The following is a 19,165-nucleotide window of genomic DNA, read 5'->3' as shown; positions in this document are numbered from 1 at the left end:
AAGTTTCCAAGAGGACTGACACTCTTGAGAGATTTTTCTTGCCCTCACCTCCTCCTCCATTTCTGCCCAGAGGCTGGTTTTCCAAGGCCCAAATCTATGAGGAAAAGAGAGGAAACACAAGGGCGAGAGATGGGAAGGACAGGTAGGACATTCCTCAGATGAAGTGGCCTGTGTTCCTGAGGGCTCACGCTCATCTTGGGGCTGGTCTTGTCATCAGCATTCCCATTTTATAGATGAGCAAATTGAGGCCAGAGACTATTCATGGGCAGATGGTGTGTGTGGAGCGGGGCAGTGGGGGTGCCTGGTCCTTTGTGGCCATGGATGCCACTCATCAGGGTTGATGGGGTGGGGGGGTCCCAATCTACCCCCCCCCGTGTGCCCTGCTGCCTCGTGTGACCCCAGCTCTGGGAACCTCCCGTTTCTACTGCGACCTATGCACCCACCCCCGTTCAGTCATCATTTTCCTGTTTAGACCCATCATTGTGCAAAGGTTGGAAACCTTTCTGGAACTTCTCAACCTTTTGGTAATCTTAAAAAAAAAAAAAAAAAGGGAAAAGATCCTGATGTTGGGCTGAGAGCATTAGAGGTTTAATGGGAGGCAACATGCTAATTGTTGATTCCTGTTCTATGCAAGGGGTTCTCACCCTACATGGTGACCATGGTTGGTTTCTGGAGAGTAGTGGGCAGGGACTCATGTCGCCCCAAACCGCCGTGTCTCCAGGGTGGGCAGCACTGCAAGGGTTTAGACTGGACTGCTGGTGTCTCTGTGGCCCTAAGAGCACAGGCCCCCGGCCAGGCTGCCTGGCTCCCAGGCCCGGCTCAGCCCCTTCCCGGGGGTGTGAGTGTGGACAGGTCCCTGCTGTACCTCTCCGAGCCTCTGATCGCTCCCAGATGACCTGAGGCTTCACAAGAGATGTCCTGGAAGGCTCCTGGGGTGTGTGGGCCGCCATCATGATGTTCCCTGGGCCTCTCTCCATCTCAGGCGACCGCTGGTGGATGCCCTGCCCTCCTGTGGTACCAAGCCTTGCGTGAGCCTCATGGCGGAGCTCATTGTGTCCGGGGAGCTGGAGGCAGATGAGACAGAGGCGTGGCTCTGGTCACTGGCGTTTGTCCCGCAGCCCACAGATGCTATGGTCCACGCGCTGCTGGTGAGCCTCTGCATACCACCCCGCCTCGTGTCATCCCTCCCCTGCTCCACTGCTGATTGGGTGCGGTGGGGAGGGGTGGGGGAACCTTCTGTCCTCCGGGCTTTGTGCCAGTGCCTCGTGGGACCAGTGGAGGCAGGTCAGAGAAATCTGGGTTTGAGTCTCAGCAGTGTCCCTCCCAGCTCTGTGATCCTAGGCAAGTGACTTGACCTCTCTGAGCTTGTTTTCCAATCTGTAAGATGGGGATGGAGCAGCACGTCCCTCTTGGGCTCATGGTGAGAAATGAGATGCTGAATGTGAAGCAGTTCTCCCGATGCCTGGCACAGAGTCCAAGCGCTTTAAATTAGAGCTGCTATTATTCCTGTAATCAAGCATATTTAACGAATCTTGAGATTAGGAAAGCATGTGAAACTAGGCCAATAATTTCTGACAGCACAAGGAGGTCTTATTTAACCCCCCCGATGCCTCTATGAAGTAGGTGCTTTTATTACTCCCATTTTACAGATGAGGAAACTGAGGCCCAAGGAGGCTGGGTAGCTGGGTGATGCAGCTGCTGTGCCTTTCCCTTGGACCATGGGGGGTGTCCGCACTCAGCTGGTGGTGGGGTCACTTGTCAGTCCTCACCCTGCTGTCCCAGACTGGTAGTGGGCCAGGATTCAGAGGTCACCAGTGGGGAGTGGAAGCGGTGATGGGCCAGCCAGGGTCCCTGGACCCCTGGACCCCTGTGCTGGCTGATGAGGGGGTCTCCAGCAGGATCTTTCAGTCCTTCATGCTGGAGGGGCTCTGGCCACTCTCCAGTTGGAGTGTAGGGAGCATTCACCCCTGGCCTGACCCCTGACCCACACCTCCAGAGTTTGCAGTGGGGCTGTTCTAGGCTGTGTGGTTGGCTCCATTCATTAGGGAATCGGGCACTGACCTGGAGCCAGACGAGGGCCAGGCCCCAAGGGGCATCACCCATAGCTCATGGCCTAGCAGGTGACACTCTGACCATAGGGACGTCAGCGCCATCCAGGGCCTGCGGAGGCTCAGCCAGTGCTGGGCAGGGTCGGGCTCCCTATTCCTTCTTTGTTTGTTCGGCATGAATGCAGCAGCCAAAAGCACAGATGCTGGTGCCTGATCCCTCTGCTTCAGAATCCAACCCTGTCCCTACCAGCACGACCTTGGGCAAGATGCTTCACTCTTCTGTGCCTCGGGTGCCCGTCTGTGTGGTGGGAGTAACTCGCAGGGTGATGGTGCAGACTAATAGTTGTTGTGACGTGGGCTAAGTGTTATGTACGCACTGGTATCGCTGCTGTGACCACTTGCCAGGGACACGCCGTGAGCAGAGCAGGTGGGTGTCTCGGCTGTCTCGGAGCCCAGGATCTTCTCTCACCTGCTTCTCGTAGGTTCTCATCCTGCAAGACCAGAGCTTGCACCTCTCTGGACTGTATTTGCTTGTTCTCTCAACCTGTCACAAGGATGCACATGTGCTGAGCTGGGCATGTGCTGGGGATGCAGGCTTGCTTTGTGCAGCCTGAAGCGGGAGGATGGAAGGGAGAGGGGGGTAAGAAAAAGAGGGAGGGGGAGGGAGGGGGAGGGAGGAAGGCAAGAGATTGTTATTATTATTTTTTGCAGTACACGGGCCTATCACTGTTGTGGCCTCTCCCGCCGGAGCACAGGCTCCGGACGCAGTCTCAGCGGCCATGGCTCACGGGCCCAGCCGCTCCGCGGCACGTGGGATCTTCCCGGACCGGGGCACGAACCCGTGTCCCCTGCATCGGCAGGCGGACTCCCAACCACTGTGCCACCAGGGAAGCCCAGCAAGAGATTATTTTAATACACTTTTTATTTTAGGATAATTTTAGATTTACAGAAAAGTTGCAGATAGTACAGAGTTCCTGTACACCCCTCCCCACTTCCCCCATTATTAACATCTTAAATCACCAGAAAGTGTTTACTACAACCAAGAAACAGACCTGGCTACCTTACTGTTAACCAACTCCAGCTGTTCAGATCCTACTGCTTTTTCCACTAATGTCCTCTGTCTGTTCCAGGGTCCCGCCCAGGGTCCTACGTTGCAGTTACGGGGTGTGTGTTCTTACATTTTAAACTATACATTCAGGAGACTGCCCTGCTCTTAAGTATCCAGTTTGATGTTTTCGCATCCGTGTTCACCTGTGTAACCACCCCTGGACAAGATATAGAACATTTCCAGCTCCCAGTCGGTGACCCCAAAGGTCATGATGATTCTGACTTTTCTGACCATCACTAGGTTTTGCTTGCTTTTGACATTCACACCCGTGGGCTCGTGTGCATCTGGAGTTTGGCTTCTTTCTCCCACGTTCTCTGTGAGATTCTGTCCGTGACGCGTGTGCATGCACACGTGTGTGTCGGGACTTTGTTCTGTTGCTGGGCTGTATTAATGGTGTGTTTTGCTGAGCAGAAGTTCTTCATTTTGGTGAAGTCCAGCTGATCAGTCTTTTCCAGCTAGTGCTTCACCTCCCCAAGGTCATGGTGCTTCCTGTGTTTTTTTTTTCCTACCAGCTTAATTGCTTGGCATTCTGGGGAGGGTTGCTTTGGATATGAGGAACTGGGTTTGGGACAAGATGAATGGGTGTTAAAGTCACATTGGAAAAGTGGTCATAGGCTTAGGGATGATTTCATCTTTCCATCTTTAAAGATTAAAAAAAGAGAAAGTTGAATATTTGAAGCAGACTTTTAATTGAATTATTTTTTTAAAATACTGTTTTATTTATTATTTATTTATTTATTTTGACTGCACTGGGTCTTAGTTGTGACATGCGAACTCTTAGTTGCTGCATGTATGCGGGATCTAGTTCCCCGATCAGGGATCGAACCCGGGCCCCCTGCGTTGGGAGCGTGGAGTCTTACCCCTGGATCGTCAAGGAAGTCCCGAACCAAACCTTTTTAAGTCAGAGATTTTGGCATTAAGATCTGGTGTTCTGACTCTTTGAAATTGAGGGAGGCTGGCAGTTCTGGACAGACCCCCAGGGCAGCCGTCAAACAAGCAGGGTCATTACTGTCTGGACTCTCTCAGAGCCCAGGCCTGACACTGGCCCAGCTGTCCTGGCCCTGTAGCTCCCAGCTGGGGCCTGGCTCCCAGCAAACCAAGTGGCTCCAGCTGTCCTGCCCTCCCCACAGAGCCCTCCCAGGCTTCTGGCTCCATCTTTGGCCCTGGGAGGGCCCAAGTCTGCCCTGCCTTCCTGCTGGCAGCCTTCCTGGGGCAGAGCGGGCAGAGGTGAAGGCCTCTGGCAGGCAGAAACCCTCATCCCACAGGTCTGAGTGGCTTCTCTCAATCTTTTCATAACCCCTGCATCCCAGCCGAGCCCTGCTTTCCCTCCTCTGTGTTAAGAAAACAGAGTGTTTGTTTTCATTTGCCAAATCTGGAATAACATTGCACATGCTTTTCCAAGCCACAGGTCCCTGTTCCTTCCACAAAGGAAACACACACACACACACATACACACACACACATACCAAGACTCACATACGTATACCCTGAAGATGGTTACATGGGAACATATGGGGACACACACCCACAGGGGGACACATATCCCCACGTACCCACATATTGAGACATACACACCAAGGCTCACACGTGTACCTGGACATGCAGATGTACTCACACGGACATGCCGTACATGTACACACACACACCAGGACACTCACAGGGACAGGTAGGGACATCCACCCACACCTGGACACTCCCCCAGGATAAACTGGGACAAGTGTGCATTCACACACTGGGACTTGCATGTGTACATACGGGGACACACCCACGTCAGTACATGTGCACACACACATCAGGGCACACTCGAATGAGTGCACACACACGCATTGGGACATGTGCCCTGGGATATGCGTGTACACTGAGACACGTACACACCTACCCAGGAATGCACACACCCACAAACACTGAGATTCTAAAACACACACACACTGAGATGCACGCACACAGATACCCTTGCGTGGACACACAGACCTGGTTAAGACCATGAACCCAAGGGAAGAACAGCTGGTGCAGAGGCTGTATTTCCCCCAGGCTGCCAGGCGGTCCCTGCTCTGGGCTGTAGGAATAATCGAGGCCACTGTCTGATGCCCAGTGCCCGGGTCTGGTTTTCGCAAATGAGCCCAGAATATGTATTTTGAGAAACAGTGAGTGCAGGGGGAGCGCCCAGCCTGGGAACCAGACCCTACAGGGTCAAGTTTGGCTCTACCACTTTCTGGCTGAGTGACCTTAGCCAAGTTACTTAACCTCTCTGTGTCTCAGGCTCTAAGCAGGTGACATGTGTGCCCTGTTAACAGCAGAGCCTGGCACATAGGGAGTGCTGTGTGTTTATTAAGTAAAATACGTCTTTCTTGGTTTTCCTCCGAGAGGCCTAGAACCAGCGTTCCCCTCTTCTGAGCCCCCCCACCCCCCCATTTTTGTCTTCCTCTCAGCTGAAAGCTTCAGTGCCCTGGGGTAAGGGTGGCTGAGCGTCTGGGGGAGCTCTGCTGAGCAGCTGGAATGACCCTCCTCTGACTCAGCTTGGGCTGAGTCCCTGCCACTGTGAGGCCCCCGGAAGAGAGGGGCCTGTTTGAGCTGGGTGGGTTGGGCAATCTGACCCCCAAAGGAGGGCTGGGTCTCCTCCTGCTCTTCAGGGAACCAGACTGAAAAGGGCCCCAACATGTGCTGTGGGAGAGTCTTGATTTTCAGGTAGTTTTCGAGCTGATTGATAAACATAGCCATTATTAAAAATTAAATGATCTAAGCTTGCAGTTAGAGAAATCATATTAAAATAAAGATACGAGATGGATAATTTATTATTTATATTTGGTTGCATGGGGTCTCTGTTGCAGTGAGCGGGCCTCTGATTGCGGCGGCTTCTCTTGTGGAGCACAGGCTCTAGGCGGGCGGGCTTGAGTAGTTGTGGCACCCGGGCTCAGCAGTTGTGGCTCGCAGGCTCTAGAGCGCAGGCTCAGCAGCTGTGGCGCTCTGCAGCATGTGGGATCTTCCCAGATCGGGGCTTGAACCCGTGTCCCCTGCATTGGTAGGTGGGCTCTTAACCACTGTGCCACAAGGGAAGCCCCGAGAAATGGATAATTTCTAATGCTCTTACTATGCGGTCCCGTGTCCACACCCTCAGGCTTATTTGCATTGCTTGTGTCGTGTATGGACCAGTCACAGGAGGTGTGCCTGCTGCTGACTCCCCATCTCTTCCCAGATCCCTTGTAGTGACTCAGCTCAAATCTCCAGGGTGGGAGCATTTACACCATGGAAATTGGCAAGCACTATACACAAGGGACTTTCTTATTTCCTGGGTCTGTTACCAAACTCAGGTTCAGCTGCTCGCCACTAAAAAGCCAATAATTCGAGAGGCAAGTGTCAGTAGAAAGGAAAGTTGCTTTAATCAGAAAAGCCGGCAGTCTGGGGAGAAGGTGGGCTTGTGTGTTGAGACCAACTCTGAAGATTCTGCTCAGCCATGACAGTTTTTAAAGGGAAACACGGGGGGAGAATCTCAGTGAATCACTGGGGCAGGAGATTGGGTTCTGCATTGTTCTGTGCATGCAGACTGGCTGACTCTCCCTTCAGATGTTATCTTGCCCGCGTGATCTGCTTGCAGGACTCCTTAGGGGGCTGTTGGGGGTAGAGAGCTAGTCATTCTTTCTTCTTACTTCTTTTTATCTAGGAAAAGAATCAGCAGGTTAGGCAAGGCATGGTGTGCATTCAGAAAAGCATAAGTCAGGAGGAGTCCGTTTTAACTGCTTAGTGATCTCATTCCTATAATTAGGCTTTTAGGGTTAGAGGGGGGACAGAAATGGGTGAACAGGAAAGGGGCAGAAGAGCTGCTTTCATCAGTAGGTGGGCTGGGCAGTTGCTCCCCATTTACACTAATGCTACTGGCTGTGCCTTTCCATTTGGGTTCTTTTGGATTGGACCCAGGGCCACCTCTGTTAAAGACAGTCTCCACTCAGAGCACATCCTTTCCTCTTTCCACCTTTTTGCCCAACTTCCTATCAAGACCCTGGGAGAAGAGCAAAGCCAATGCTGGGTGCCCTCAAGCCCCCACCAGGTCCAGGACAGCATGGTCCCAGTCGCCCCAGCTGACAGGCAGGAGGTACAGTGGCCTGGGAGCTCTCTCAGCCCTTGCCTGTTCATCCCTCTCACTCCCAGAACTGGGGGCGGGTGATGCTGTTTGGAGAAAACCAGCCTGGCTGGGCGGCAGGACACAGCTTGTCTGCTTTCCGTCTCCCCTGCTGTAGACAGGGGACTGTGACCACTACTTGGGGATCCTATGGTCCCAGAAGAGACGGTCGGTCTCTCGTGCGGCTTTACAGAAGGGCATAAAAAGCTGGCTTACTTGATTTGCCCATTGATCACAGAGAGAGAACTTTGGTTTTATTTCTTACACGTTTCGTACATCTTGGGAGGTGGCAGAGCCGTGCCACCCACCCGGGGTGGGTCCTGACACTTTGTCGGAGGTTCTTCACCATAGTCCACCCAGAAGACCCTCACCACCCCCACCCTGCTCCCCCAGACTGGTGATGTAGCCCAGGGTCTCTCAGCCCTGGCACTGTTGACATGTGGGGCTGTCCGCTGTCTGGGAGGACGTTTAGCAGCATCCCGGGTCTCTGCCCACTAGATGCCAGCAGCACTGTCCCCCATCTGTGACAACATCCCGTCTCTAGACGTTGCCAAATGTCCCCTGTCCCCACACCCTGAGGTGTGGTTCTCCATCCTCGATGCACATGAATGGTCATCAGGGGTGTTTTAAGAAATGCCCCATGCAGGTCCCACCATGGACAATTTATTCAGACCCTCAGGGGTGGGGGGCCGGGGCCTCTGTATTTTTAGGAAGCACCCTAGATCTGCACATGGCGAGACCTGTGAAGGACCCCTTACCAGGCTTCTCGGCTGGGGTCGGGGGGCCGGTTTCTGTCCCCAGCCACTGCTTCAGACCCCGGAGGCCAGCCCCAGCGCCTTCCTGGGCATCTCAGCTCTGGTGCATAACCTCTGTGTGTCTCTGGACGGGCCCTGCGGGCAGCTGCCTGGTGTTGGCTCCCTCATGAGGATCCTGGAAGACACCTTGGGTGCCAACTGCACCTTCCAGGAGCCCTCAGATGCTGACCAGGTGAGGACAGCCCCATCCTGGGCACGGCCCCTTGATGGGGTCCCTGTCAAGTGGGCGAGCTGTAGCCTGAATGGGTGGGCTGGGCGTACCCATCAGGCCTCAAGGCCCCACCACCATCTTGTTTCAGCTCCAGCTCGTGCTGAAGGCCATTGGCAATGCCGGCCTGGCGGCCGTAGCTCTCACCCCCAAGCTGAGCACTTGTGCGTCCCTGAGGAGCTGCCCCCCTGAGATCCGGCTGGGGGCCATCCAGGCCTTCCGGAGGGTTCCCTGCTCTGCAAACGTGAGCTTCTGCATGTTATTTCATTGTGGTTGGCATTGGGCAGTAGTGGGTCTCAAACCACTGTTCACTTCTTTATTTGCTCATTCATTCATCACATGTACCGAGCACCTGTTATATGCTGGGCACTGTGGTAGGCACTTGCGTGAACAGGTGTCCAGGTCTCTGTTCTCATAGAGCCTGTGTCTATGTGGGAGGCATATATTTATCAAATAAATATACAAATAAGTATATGATTACAAACAAACTATATATAAGCCACCTGTGCTGCAAACGCTCTGGTTCAGGGGTTGGCAAGACATGGTCCATTGTCTATGTCCAGCTTATTGCCTGATCTTGTATGTAAAGTTTTGTTGGAACACAGTTGTGCCTGTTCATTTATGTGCAGTCTGGGCTGCTTTTTTGCTACGACTGCAGAGTTGAGTAGTTTGCAAGAGAGACTGCATGGCCTGCAAAGGCCAAAAAAAATTGACTCTTTCCCTTTACAGGAAAAGTTTGCTGACCCCTGTACTAGCGGGTCCTGTCTCACTTAGAGTCAAAGCCAGAGTCCTTATAATGACTTATCAGGACCTGTGGTCTGACCACTGACCCACTAGCACCTCTTGGCTTCACCTCCTACTTCCCTCACCACCCCCACTCTCCTCATAAGCCACACTGGTCTCCCTGTTGTTCTTCAAGCCTGCAGGCCTTCCTTCTGTCTCAGGCCATTTGCACGTGCTGTTCTCCCTTCCTGGAATTCCTTTCCCCTGTATATCCCCAGGCTTTACTCCTTTACCTCTAGAAGGCCTTTACTTAGAAATCACTTTGCTGTCAGTCTTCCTTGGCTATTTCATCTGAAATGGACCTCTTTGAGCCCCCCACGCCTCCGGCTTCCCCATTTTATTTTTCCCTCTTTAGCAGTTATTATCACCTAACGTATTATATATTTCACATATTAACCTTATTTAGTGTCTGTCTCTGCACTAAAATGTAAGCTTCAGGTGGATAAAAGCTGGGTTTGTCTTGTTCATAATTGTCACCCAGCACCTCGCACCTTGCCAGGCACATGATGGGTGCTCGGTAAATATTGCTGCATGAGTGGATGGGTAAATGGCTGTGCTATGAAGGAAACCAACAGGTGATGGGGCAGAGAATCACGGGGTAGGGGAGGTGGCTTGCTTAGGAAGGGGGGTCGGGAATACCTCCTGTGTGTCCGTTGCTGTGCTGTGCTGTTCCTGTAAATGAAGTTTTCTTGGAATGCAGCCACGCCCACTTGTCTATCCCTTGTTACCTGTGGAAATTGATGAGGCTCTGGCTGGCCTGTGGGAGGATGGGGATTAGCAGTGACTGGGGAACCTCCCACCTCCCACAACCGGGCCAGAGGTGAGAGTGTCTAGAGCAGCTCTGGAGACGTCAGGAGAGCTGGGGCAGGGCATCGGGGCCACCTGCTGGAGCCAGTGCAGATGAGGGGACATCGTGCTCCTGGGTGGAGGTGGGTGGTCCCTGAGTGATGACTTTCCCCCTGCCCGAGGCAGCGATCCGTGCTCTCCAGCCTGTACCAAAGCCCCGAGGAGGATGCTGAGATCCGCATCAATGCCTACCTGGCACTGATGAGGTGCCCGGACGAGGAGGTGTTTGCCCAGGTGCGGCGCACCCAGGCAGGAGAGCCGTCCACCCAGGGTGAGCAGCTGCAGGTCGGGGTTGGGGGGCTGGGGCTGGCCTGGTGCCAACAGGTGGGTGCAGGGGTTCAGGGGCATGCTCACGCTCCATCCGTCAGGTGTTCTGTCCCCTTCCCGCTCCCCTTCTCTTAGCACACTGTCTGGACAAGTGGCCTTGCATGCTCCCCTCCCCCACGTGGCAATTGAACAACCTTGGAGAAGTTGGTTCTCTGTGGTCCTCAGTTTCCTCATCTGTAAAGTGGGGTGGAAGTCGCTGAGTTCCCTTCTAGCCCTGGTCAGGTCATGGCACAGTACCTGGAGGAGAGACTTGAGGCAGAGGAGGGACAGTGTCTCCAAATCTCAGATCCATTGTGGGGTCAGAGAGTTCCCTTTAAACAGGTGGAACTTCAAAAAATAAGTTCAACTAATTTTCAAAAAGTTTTTACATAATGTACAGTGAGTTGACATAATTTTCAGTGACCTGAGACCCTGGGGCCTGCCAGCCTGGGTTCAAATCCCAGGTCAGCCACTTCCTACCTGTGTGCCTTTGGACAGGTGACTAAACTTTTATGAGCCTCCATCTTCATCTGTGAAATGGGCATAATAGCAATACCTCCCTCGCAGAGGAAGCATAAAATGAATTGGTACAGGAAGACATTTAGAACATTGTAAGAGCTGTGTGCACAGCTGTTACTTTTAATGTTATTATCACCATTGTTATTACTACTATGTAGCCAAAATTTCAAAGCAGATGGCAAAATATAAATGGAAAGTTAGTCTGCCTTCCATGTCTCCTGATCCCTAAGTCCTGTTTCCTGAAGGTACTGACTGTGACCAGTTCTCTTGTGTGTCCCATCAGAACGTGTAGGGTACGTATGAACATGGGCGTGTATCTCCTTAACAGCAGTAGCAACTCAGGATCATGTTATACATGCCATTTTGCTCCTCAGTGTGTCTGGGAGCTCTTTCCACATCGGCACACTTGGACTCTGAGCTACAGCTGTTCGGTGTTCCACTAGGAGCTTAACCGTCATCGACGTTACCAGCCCCACCGATAGGCACTTAGATTGTTTCAGGCCTTCTGCCATGAGGAACAACAACCAAAATGAATCTCTCTATATATCCACTCCTGGGCCCTTGTGCTAATCTAGCCAGAGGAAAAGTAGCCAACGTAAAGGGGCACACATTTTTTTTTTTTTTTTGCGGTACACGGGCCTCTCACTGTTGTGGCCCCTCCCGTTGCGGAGCACAGGCTCCAGACACGCAGACTCAGCGGCCATGGCTCACGGGCCCAGCCGCTCCGCGGCATGTGAGATCTTCCTGGACTGGGGCATGAACCCACGTCCCCTGCATCGGCAGGCGGACTCTCAACCACTGCGCCACCAGGGAAGCCCAGGGGCACACATTTAAAAGTCTGAAGTGATACTGCTAAACTACCTTCTAAAGAAACAGCAAACCCCGCCCCCTTGCCAGAAGGAAAAGAAATGGTGCTACTAGAAGTTGCAGCCCGCTGTTGGCAGGTTCAGGGGTGGAATGGGGGTGGGAGAGGGGCCTGTTCTGCATCAATAGGCCACTGGGCCAAGCCCCTCAGAGGGGATCAGCCAAGGGACAGCCTCGATGGAGGCCCTGGGGTATCAGGCTTGCATGTTGCCTGATGGAAACAAAAGGCAGACTCAGCTCTGTTCCATGTGGATTGTTCCAGAAGCTCCCTGCTGGGCATTCTGAGACATCCTCTGGGACAGGCAAGAGGACTGGGGTTCCCAGTTAGAATAATACCCTCTGTTGGACTTTCTCATTGGTGCTCTCATTTCATTTTTACCACTCTAGAGAGCCTCAGAGGGTCCCCATCGTGGATTGCATGTCACCCCTTTCCCAGCGCTGAAAGATACTCAGTCCTTTAGGTCCAGGCTCTGCCCTTGACTGATCTGCACAAACAGCCCTGAGAGATAGGTCATTATAGTTCATTTTACAGATGAGGACACTAAGGCTCAGAGAGGTGGAGTAACCAGCCCAAGGTCACACAGCTCATAAATGGTGGAACTGGGATTCAGACTCGGGGCTGACTTTCAAACCAGGACTTTGCCCACAATACCCCCCTTTTCCTTCTGGAAAGCATGTCAGAATGCCCTGCACAGGCTAGATTTCTAAGTTCCATTAAGGCATTGCTCTTTGCCACTGTTTCTTCAAAGAGGACGTGGTTCTCAGTAGCTAGGCTCCTGAGAAGCCCCTGGTGGGTGGAAATAGCAGGACCCAGGAAGGGGGGTTGCGGGGTCTTTTCTCTGGGTTGTGTCAGCTCCGGGTCCTCCCTCACCATTCCCCCCTCCCCTCCCCACTGGCTGCACTGGGACTCCAGTGGGCTCCTTTGTGTGGAGTCATCTCCTGCAGCTGCTGGAGACAGGCGACCCCCTGAAACGGGCCCTCCGGGAGGCCATCCCTGAGGACATCGTCAGCCAAGAGTTCCATCCAGAGACCTGGAAACACTCGTCCTACTCTGACGTCACCTTCCGCTCAGGTACGGGCATCCTGGGCAGGTATTGTCCTGCTCTGGGACCACAAAGGCTTGGGGACCTGGGAGTTCTAACTCCTGAGGACATGTGGATCAAAGATACCATTTCCCAAATGTCAAATATTCACATGCCACTTGCTGGATTTTTTATTTTTATCTTTTTGCTGTATCCAAAATAGCACCTGACATTTTTGTTGGAAGAGTTAAAAAATAGTTAAGTGTGAGCCGCTTCATAACCTTCAGCTGAATAGCGCTTCCATCTTTTCTCTAAACTGGTTCTTGTAAACTTACACTTGTTCTAAAAGGAAACCTTTTATCCCTACCATTAGTGGAAGATCAGTTTAACTCTGTAAAAATAGGGTTATCCTAAAAAGAAATGCAGTATCCGTGAAACACTGTTGTTCAATTCTCATGGATCCTTGCCTGCCGAGGGCTGTGAATTTGAGAACTGCTTTTTCCTGGGTGAAAAAAGGAGATTAGCATCGAAGAGAGACAGCTGCCTCCTTGTAATTAATCAGAATCAAAAAGGGACCCTGTTCTAGCTTAGGTACCCAAACCCCCTCAACTACTCAGCAGGTCTGGGGGTGGGGTGCTCTGGCTGCCCCCTCTCTGCCTATCAGCAGGTGTGGGTACATTTGTGACCCTTCTGTTCTGACCTTCCCTCTGCCCTTGGTAAGGCTTAGGTCTGAGCTTCCTATCCTGGCCAAGAGGATGCACTGTGTGTCTGGCCCTGTCTCCGGCGATGGCCCCTTGGTGGCCAGCTCCCACCCGGTTAACGGTGTGGTGTATACTGATCCTCTGTCTGTTCTAGCATCGGGCAGCCTGGGAGCCAACCTGGAGGGGACCCTTCTCTTCTCTCCGGCCTCCTTCCTTCCCCGTTCTGCCACAGCCAACCTGACTGTCCATGCCCTTGGTCGTGCCTTCAACCTCCTAGAGGTAAGAGGGGGCCTTGCTTCTCCTCAGGGCCTCTCCTGGGCTTGGGGCCATTCATCTATCTTTCCATCCATCACCTCCAGTATCTATAGATCTACTCTCACATCTTATACTTCCAGCTTTTGACGTCTACCCACCCGTCTGTCTGCCTATCCACCCATCTATTCACCCACCTACTGACTGATACATAAATCCATTCAACTACCACCCACCCCATCCCTCCTTCCCTCCCTCCTTCTCACCCATCTCGTCCATCTATGTACTTTGCATCGTCTCTCCATCTGCCTTCTCACCTACCCATCTATTCTTCCAGTTATCATCCATCCACTCACCTATCCATCCATTCACACCCCATCTGTCATCCATCCATTATTCATCTATCCATCTCATTAATCCCTCTCATCCGTCTACCCTCCCACTCATCTCTCCATCTACACTTTCACTCAATCATCTATTTATTCTCTCAGTCACCCCCCCTTCCATCCACCTAGTCACCTACCCACGTACCCATCCATCCACCTGCTCTTCCATATATCTATACCTCTTCTCTGTCCATCCATCCACCTATCCATCCTTCTATCCTCATCCATCTATTCATTTATGTACTTGTCTACCCATCTCTCCATCTACCCTCTCATTCACCTATTTATTCATCTACCCTTCCACCCACCCATACATCTATCTATCAGTCTCCTCACCCACACATCTCTTCATCTATTCTCCCACTTATCTATCCATCCTTGCATCCATCTATCCACCTGTCATCATTGGACAATATCCATCTTCTACCTGACATGTACCAGGCCCTGTGCTGGGCTCTGAGAATATGATGATGAACAAGAGAGACATGATCTCTGCCCGCTTGGTGCTCACAGCCCAGAGAGGTAGACAGATAAGAAATGAGTAGACACATTGATAAAACGATGGCAACTTTAAGTAGTGTGTTTAGGGAGGTGAAGTTTCAGCTGAGATCTGAAGGATGAACAAAAGCAGTCATGTGAAAAGCTGAGGTAAGAGCCTTCCAGGGAGGGGCCCCAGTATGTGCAGGGTTCCTGAGAAGAGAAAGGGCTTAGTGTGTTTAAGGAACAGAAATAGAGTAGAGAACAGTAAGTGCAGGAGAATGGTAATGTGGGAGCACAGTGAGGGAGTAGGGCCGTGTCGAGGAAGGGTTTTGAGTTGGCGAGTGATAGCTTGAACGTTCTGGCTGTTGTGTGGAAAATGGATTGTGGGGGGCAGCAGCGGAAGAGGGAAGATCTCTGAGGCCGTATGTCCAGCAAACTTTACTTTTATTTATTTTGTGGGTGTGCGTCTGGCAAGTGTCGATTTTTCTTTATTGTCCAGCAAACTTTAAAGTAATGGATTGACTTGGGACCCTTCCATCTCTTCCCCCCAGGTCCCTGTAGCTTGTCTGAGGGAGGGTGCTCTGTGCCGTATCCCAACCCTTTCTAATTTATAGAGAGCAGGGAACCTCTCATCCAAACTTTGCCCGCTGGGCTCAAGGCTGACCCTCTGGTGATTTCTCTGCAAATGCTCTCAGAGACACTTGGATGGGAGGATGGAAAGAAAGGATGCAAGATTGAGTGAACAGATGGGTGGATGGATGGGCAGATGGAAGGAAGGAGGGACTTGTTCATTCATCCATCAGATTTTGAGAATCAACCAGCTCATCTGTTAGTCAGGGTTCTCCAGAGACATAGAACTATTTCAATAGGATTATGGAGGCTGACAAGTCCCAGACCTGCAGTCAGCATGCTGGAGAGCCAGGAGAGCTGATGGTGTAGTTCCCGTCTGAAGGCAGGAAGAAGCCAGTGTGCCAGTCTGAAGGTAGTCAGGCAGGAGGAATTCCCTCTTATTTGGAGGAAGGGTAGACTTTTGTTTTATTCAGGCCTTCAACTGATTGGATGAGGCCCACCCACATAATGGAGGGCAATCTGCTTGACTCAGTCTACTGATCTAAAATGTTAAAGCCATCCGAAAATGCTCTAACAGTAACGCCTGTAATAATGTTGGACCAAATAGCTGGGCACCCCGTGGCCCAATCAAGTAGACACAGAATTAACCATACCACCAGGGGTTGAGTGTGCTTAGTGAATGAGACACAGGTCCCTGCCCTCATGGAACTCAGGATCTTGCAAGGGAGACACACAGATTAGTCTGAGTGTGACCTTGGAGTAGTGTGCTTGACACTCGAGGAAGGAGTGATAAATTTGGCTGGGGGAGGGGAGGGGGAATGTGTGAAGGGAGTGATATGGGAATTTAGGGAAGGCTTCCCAGAGGTGGTGACCTTTGAACCAGGGCTTAAAGAATCAGTAGGAATTCTTGCTTTGTGGCCCTTGCCAGGTAGATCTGGAGCTTGATGACTTTCTAAGATTGTACCTCTTGGCCCTTGGGCCTGGATGGACCCTGGGGAGCCCAGGGCCCCCTCTTCAAGCTCCCAACCCCATAGCTCTTGGTCAACCTTGTGACTGGGTTACTCCTCCCTGAGCCTCTGGCTTTCCTTCCTAGCTGGGGCTCCGGCTGGAAAATGCTGAGGAAGTAGCCGGCAGGCTATTTGGCCCGAAGTCATTCTGGAGGCAGGAAGAGGAGAAACAGGCCCAGGCGGAAAAGCCTCCAGAGCCAGGACCAGGGCCTACACCGCAGCCAGCCAACCCCGCCTGTCCAGGAGAAAGGTCCAGAAAGATGAGAGACCTGCAGCGGAAGGTAAGGGAAGCACCTAAGCCCACCTCACGCCCACCCCTCTACGCTGTCAGGTGTCAGCTTGGGCTTTGGGACTGGGGGACCCAGGTGTCCATGAACTCTGACCCCGCCCTCCCACCCGCTTACAGAAGCAAATTTCCGGTCCAGATCTCAGTAGTGAGCTGTATCACGTACATAGAGAAGTGCACACCCCGTGTGTTTCCCCCAGTGGAACACATCTTTACAACGAGCGCCCAGACCCTCATCAGCTCCCCAGACACCCTCTTCGGCACCCCTCTTCTGATTTACCCACCCATACCCAAGGGTAACCACTGTTCTGCCCCCTAAAAGCATCAATGAACTCTACTTTAAAATCAGCTTTGTTGAGATATAATCAAACTACAATAAATGGTATGTGTTTAAAGTGTACAATTTGATAGGTTTTGACATATGTATATACCATGAAACCATCACCAACTAAATCAACATATCCCTCACCCCCAAAGTTTTCTTCGTGCTTCTTAATCCCTTCCTCCTGCTCCCTGTTGTGATAGGCTTCTTCTGTCAAAATAGATGTTTGTATTTTCTGGAATGTTGCATAAATGGAATTATGCAGCGTATACTTTTGTTTTTAAAGCACGTACTCCTTTTTGGCCTGGCTTCCTTTATTCAGCGTAAGTATTTTGAGATTCATCCATGTTGTAGAGTATACTAATAGTTTATTTCTTCCTGTGGCCATGTAGTGGTTCATGGTGTGGATGAACCACAGTCTGTTTGTGTATTCACCTGTTGGTGCATATTTGTGTTATGTCCAGTGTTGGGCTGTTACAAGTAGGACTGCTATGAACAGTCGTGTACAAGTCTTCATATAAATATATGTTTTCATGTCTCGGGTAAATATGTAAGGATGGGATGGCTTAGATCATACGGTAGTTGTATGTTTACTTGTGTAAGAGCTAGCTAAACTGTTTTGCAAAGTGGTTGTACCATTTTGCATTCCCACCAGCAGTGTATGAGGGTTTTAATTCTTGTACATCCTCGCCAACACTTGGTAGGATTAGACTTTTTAGTGTTTGCTATTCTAATTGTTTGTAGTAGTCTCTTGGGGCTTTAAAGTACATTTTCCTAATGCTACTGATGTTGGGCATCTTTTAGGTGCTTACTTGTCATCCCTACCTCTTTGGTGAAGTGGACGTTCAAATATTTTATCCTTTTTTAAAAATTCGGTTGGCTTCTTATGACAGAGTTTTGAAAATTCCTGCTCTATTCTGAACACAAGGCTTGTATCAGATATGTGACTTGCAAATATTTTCTCCCAGTGTATGGCATGGTCTTTTCATTCTCTTAACAGTGTCTTTTGAAGAGCAGATGTTCTTGATTTCAATGAACTCAAGTTTATCCATTTCTTTTACGCATAAAGTTTTGGGTGTTACATCTAAGAAATCTTTGCCTAATGCAATGTTTCAGAGATCCTTGGGACCCTCTGGAGATTTCCAGAGTTCTTTCTCTGTGTGGCTCTTTCCTCTCTTGTACTCTGCCCTGCAAAGTCCAGCTACCTTGGTTTCCCTGGACTCCCAGATCCTCAACCCTGAGAGTCTGTCATGCCCCGCTGTTCCCCTCCCTGCACCTCAGCCTGAGCTCTCTCCAGGCAGTAAGCTGGGGCTCACCTTGCTATTTCCCATCTCTTGGGTTCATCGTCTCACATTACCTGATGTCTAATGTCTTGGGAACTTTTGTTTCTTCTGTTTCATCTGTTGCTCCACGTGGGAAGATAAATCCAGTCCTTGTTACTTCAATATGGTTGACAGCAGAGGTCACATCCAGCTTCTTTTGTGAACTTAATATAAATGGAATCATTCACCGTGTACTCTTTAAAAAAATGAGGTGAAGCTCACGTAAACATAAAATTAACTATTTTAAAGTATACAATTCAGTGACACGTAGTGTGTTCACAATGTTGTGCAACCACCACCTCTGTCTCGTTCCAAACATTTTCATCACCCCAAGGAGACCCCACGCTCATTAGCAGTCACGCCCCATTCCCTCATTTCCCAGCCCCTGGCAACCATTAATGTGCCTTCTGTCTCTATAGATTTGCCTATTCTGGACATTTCATATAAACAGAATCATACAATCTGTGGCCTTTTGTGTCTGGCTTCTTTCAGTGAGCACGTTCTTAAGGTTCATTTGTCCTGTAGCATATGTATCAGTACTTCATTCCTTTCTTTTTTCTATTGCACAAATAGTTTTTTAATTGAAGTATAGTTGATTATAATGTGATAGTTTCCGGTGTACAGCAAAGTGATTCAGTTATATGTAAACATACGTTTATGTATACACACATACGTATATGTATACATACATACACGTATGTATATATACACATATATGTATATATACATACATAACTGAATATATACACACACATATATACTTTTTCAGATTCTTTTCCATTATAGGTTATTACAAGATATTGAATATAGTTCCCTGTGCTATACAGTCGGTCCTTGTTATTTATCTATTTTATATATAGTAGTGTGTATATGTTAATCCCAAACTCCTAATTTATCCCTCCCCAACCCCTTTTCCCCTTTGGTAACCATAAATTTGTTTTCTATATCTGTGAGTCTGTTTCTGTTTTGTAAATAAGTTCATTTATATCATTTTTTTAGATTCCACATATAAGTGATAGCATACGATATTTGTCATTCTCTCTCTGACTTCACTTAGTATGATCATCTCTAGGTCCCTCCACGTTGCTGCAAATGGCATTATTTCATTCTTTTTTATGGCTGAGTAGTATTCCATTGTGTATATGTACCACATCTTCTTTATCCATTCATCTCTCAATGGACACTTACGTTGCTTCCATGTCTTAG

At 50.4% G+C, this 19,165-nt stretch overlaps 1 protein-coding gene across 1 annotated transcript in view; it reads left to right on the top strand.

Moving 5' to 3' along the window:
- LOC101269628 (uncharacterized) overlaps positions 1-19,165 on the top strand; it is a gene marked incomplete at its 5' end in the record, with an annotated part of 266,122 nt that overhangs the window by 134,742 nt on the left and 112,215 nt on the right. Inside the window, 7 exons of the mRNA XM_049699406.1 lie at positions 983-1,148; positions 8,072-8,257; positions 8,385-8,537; positions 10,049-10,193; positions 12,525-12,683; positions 13,489-13,613; positions 16,116-16,310. Coding sequence (XP_049555363.1) covers positions 983-1,148; positions 8,072-8,257; positions 8,385-8,537; positions 10,049-10,193; positions 12,525-12,683; positions 13,489-13,613; positions 16,116-16,310 — 1,129 coding nt within the window. The remainder of the gene's footprint in view (positions 1-982; positions 1,149-8,071; positions 8,258-8,384; positions 8,538-10,048; positions 10,194-12,524; positions 12,684-13,488; positions 13,614-16,115; positions 16,311-19,165) is intronic.

This window comes from Orcinus orca, chromosome 16 (assembly GCF_937001465.1).
Source record: "Orcinus orca chromosome 16, mOrcOrc1.1, whole genome shotgun sequence".
NCBI lineage: Eukaryota > Metazoa > Chordata > Mammalia > Artiodactyla > Delphinidae > Orcinus > Orcinus orca.
Note: the sequence above shows the minus strand (reverse complement) of the source record. Positions and strands in the feature narration are given on the sequence as shown.